The 2,949-nt window shown below is 60.8% G+C and overlaps 1 protein-coding gene across 1 annotated transcript in view; it reads left to right on the top strand.

Annotated features, from left to right (window-relative positions):
• Positions 1 to 2,583, top strand: part of CHRND (cholinergic receptor nicotinic delta subunit) — a 4,110-nt gene extending 1,527 nt beyond the window's left edge. The window contains exons 5-12 of the mRNA XM_029083806.1: positions 1 to 135; positions 417 to 532; positions 783 to 983; positions 1,333 to 1,444; positions 1,567 to 1,681; positions 1,895 to 2,096; positions 2,203 to 2,321; positions 2,401 to 2,583. The exon at positions 1 to 135 is cut by the window's left edge and continues 72 nt beyond it. Coding sequence (XP_028939639.1) covers positions 1 to 135; positions 417 to 532; positions 783 to 983; positions 1,333 to 1,444; positions 1,567 to 1,681; positions 1,895 to 2,096; positions 2,203 to 2,321; positions 2,401 to 2,583 — 1,183 coding nt within the window. The remainder of the gene's footprint in view (positions 136 to 416; positions 533 to 782; positions 984 to 1,332; positions 1,445 to 1,566; positions 1,682 to 1,894; positions 2,097 to 2,202; positions 2,322 to 2,400) is intronic.
• The last annotated feature ends 366 nt before the right edge of the window (positions 2,584 to 2,949 follow it).

The raw sequence follows: 2,949 nt of genomic DNA on the forward strand, positions 1-2,949 counted from the left end.
TGCCTACTACTCCAATGTCCTCATCTCCGACCCGGGCTACGTCTACTGGCTGCCACCCGCCATCTTCCGCAGCGCCTGCCCCATCAATGTTGATTTCTTCCCCTTCGACTGGCAGAACTGCACCCTCAAATTCAGGTGCCAGGGGGCTGACTGGGGCAGGGCAGGGCATGGCAGGGCCAGGCAGCAGGGGGGCAGGGCGGGCCATGGCAGGGCCAGGCAGCAGGGTGGGCAACCCAGCCGCCTGCAGTGCCTGCTGCTGCCAGCACCTCCCCTTGCTCTTGGGGTACAGCAAGGTGGGGGTTTGAAGGTGACTCAGTGGCCTGAGTCCATCATGCTGGAGTTCAGGATGGGGGGGGTGGTGGGTACCAAGCAGCAGGCGCAGCCCCTCACTGTCTGTCCCCCCGGCCGTGGGCCAGCTCACTGGCGTACAGTGCCCTGGAGATCAGCATGCACTTGAAGGAGGAGAGTGACCCGGACACAGGCAAGAATTACCCAGTGGAGTGGATCATCATTGACCCCGAAGGCTTCACAGGTAATGTTTGTGCTCTCTGCCATGTCCTGTGGCAGTGGGACACCCTGTGCAGGGCTTGGGGGCACTCTAGCATTGGGTTATCCTGCCATGGGGACACCCAAGTACCCAGGGCTTTGGCACCCTGGCACCCATCCCACCAGGCTTGGAACTACCCAGACCCAGGACAGGGAAACCGGGTGCTGGTGGGGCTGGTGAGGATGGGCATGGCAGGAATCCCTCATGCCATGCACTGTCCCACGTGCCCTGACAGAGAACGGGGAATGGGAAATCATCCACCGCCCAGCCCGCAAGAATATCCACCCCGAGAATCCCCCCGGGAGCAGCGAGCACCAGGACATCACCTTCTACCTCATCATCAAGCGCAAGCCACTCTTCTACGTCATCAACATTGTCACGCCCTGCATCCTCATTGCCTTCATGGCTATCCTTGTCTTCTACCTGCCTGCCGACAGTAAGTGAGCCCCGTGGCATCTGTGCCAGGCACAGAGCTCACCCCATGGCACATCTCCATGTCTCACACCTGCACCAGGTCCTGGGACATGGGGACTCCAAAATGCCCAGCACATGGACATGCTGCTACAGGGACATCTCCATGTTGGACACCATCATCCCAGCCAGGCACCCTGGCAGGGGCACACTTGGGCACAGGATACCCTGTGTACAGGGACCCTGGGGTACCCCCATAATAGAAAACCCTACATGGAGCAGTGTACAATGAGACACTGGGAGGGCAGTCCTAGCACTGGGGAACTGGGAGGGGAACTGGGGCAGCAGTTGCCCTAAGCTTACCTGCTCTCCAGGTGGTGAGAAGATGACCCTGGTGATCTCAGTGCTCCTGGCCCAGTCTGTCTTCCTCCTGCTCATCTCCCAGCGCCTGCCTGCCACCTCCCATGCCATCCCCCTCATTGGCAAGTGAGTCCTGGACACCATGGGGCACAGGAGAGGTGCTGGGGGGTCCCTGGGGTGCCAGAAGGCAGTTATGCCTCTGCCGAACCCCTGTAGCAATGCCAGCCCCAGGTCCATGCCCCCCACAGGTACCTGCTTTTCATCATGCTGCTGGTGACAGCCGTGGTGGTGATCTGTGTTGTGGTCCTCAACTTCCATTTCCGCACCCCCAGCACCCACATCATGTCCGACTGGGTCAAAGAGGTGAGCACGGTGCTGGGCTGCGGTAGGTGACCTGGTGCGTACAGGGCATGGAGGGACATGTGTGGGACAACACAGCCTTGGCATTGCATCAGGGTGTCCCATCCGTTCCACTCCAAGGGGTTGTACATCCAGGTTGGGGGCAGAAGATGAGGACAAGGTGATATTGCACTGAGCGGGTGGCCAAGGGACCTGACATCCCTTCCCATGTCCCAGGTCTTCCTGGACATCCTACCCCGCCTGCTGGGCATGTCACAGCCAGCGGAGAGCCCAGCGGGTGCCCCACGCATCCGACGCTGCAGCTCGGCCGGGTACATTGCCAAGGCGGAGGAGTACTTCAGCGTCAAGTCCCGCAGCGAGCTCATGTTCGAGAAGCAGTCGGAACGGCACGGGCTGGCCAGCCGCGTCACGCCTGCCTGTGAGCCTTGGACCCTCCATGGGGACACAGGGGAGGGTGGCAGAGTGGGGGTCTCTGGAGGGTGACTACCCTTCGGAGCCCATCTCACTGCCCTCCTCACCCCCAGGTGTGACACCAGTAGGCATGGATGCGGGCGAGGAGCAGCTCTACGAGCATATAAAACCCATTGTTGACAACGCCAACTTCATCGTCAAGCACATGCGGGAGAAAAACAGCTACAATGAGGTGGGGTCCATGGGCATGGGGGACACAGAAGTGGCTCCTTGTGCCCACTGTGCCACCCACAGCCCGGCTCCCTCCCCAGGAGAAGGACAACTGGAACCGTGTGGCCCGGACCCTGGACCGCCTCTGCCTCTTCCTCATCACCCCCACGCTGGTGCTGGGCACCCTCTGGATCTTCCTCATGGGCATCTACAACCACCCACCACCGCTGCCCTTCGCTGGAGACCCCTACGACTACCAGGAGGAGAACAAGCGCTTCATCTAGGGTTGAAGGGGAAACCATGTGCCAGCCCCCTGCTCCTCCCTACCCAACCACCTCGGCTTGGGAAAATAAAGCTGGGTGCTCCTCACCATGGTGTGCTGAGCCAATGGCTGCTTTTGGTGCTGTGTGAGTGCCAACCTGAGTGCTGTGTGTGTGCCAGGGAGGGTGATGCCCACCCAGGGAATGGTTTCAGTTTGGTGTCCTGAGCACGGTGGTCCCCAGCTGTGGCTGGAAGGGTGTTTCCCAGAGGATGTAGTGGAACCTCCATTAAGCTGGGCACTTGGGACAGGATGGGCTGGAGAAGGGGGTGGACCCCCCAGCAAGGCACCATTCCCTTCAGGTCCCCTGCAGTGGGCTGTGATGGCATGT

Source organism: Antrostomus carolinensis, unplaced genomic scaffold (assembly GCF_000700745.2).
Source record: "Antrostomus carolinensis isolate BGI_N321 unplaced genomic scaffold, ASM70074v2 scaffold25832, whole genome shotgun sequence".
Classification (NCBI taxonomy): Eukaryota; Metazoa; Chordata; class Aves; order Caprimulgiformes; family Caprimulgidae; genus Antrostomus; species Antrostomus carolinensis.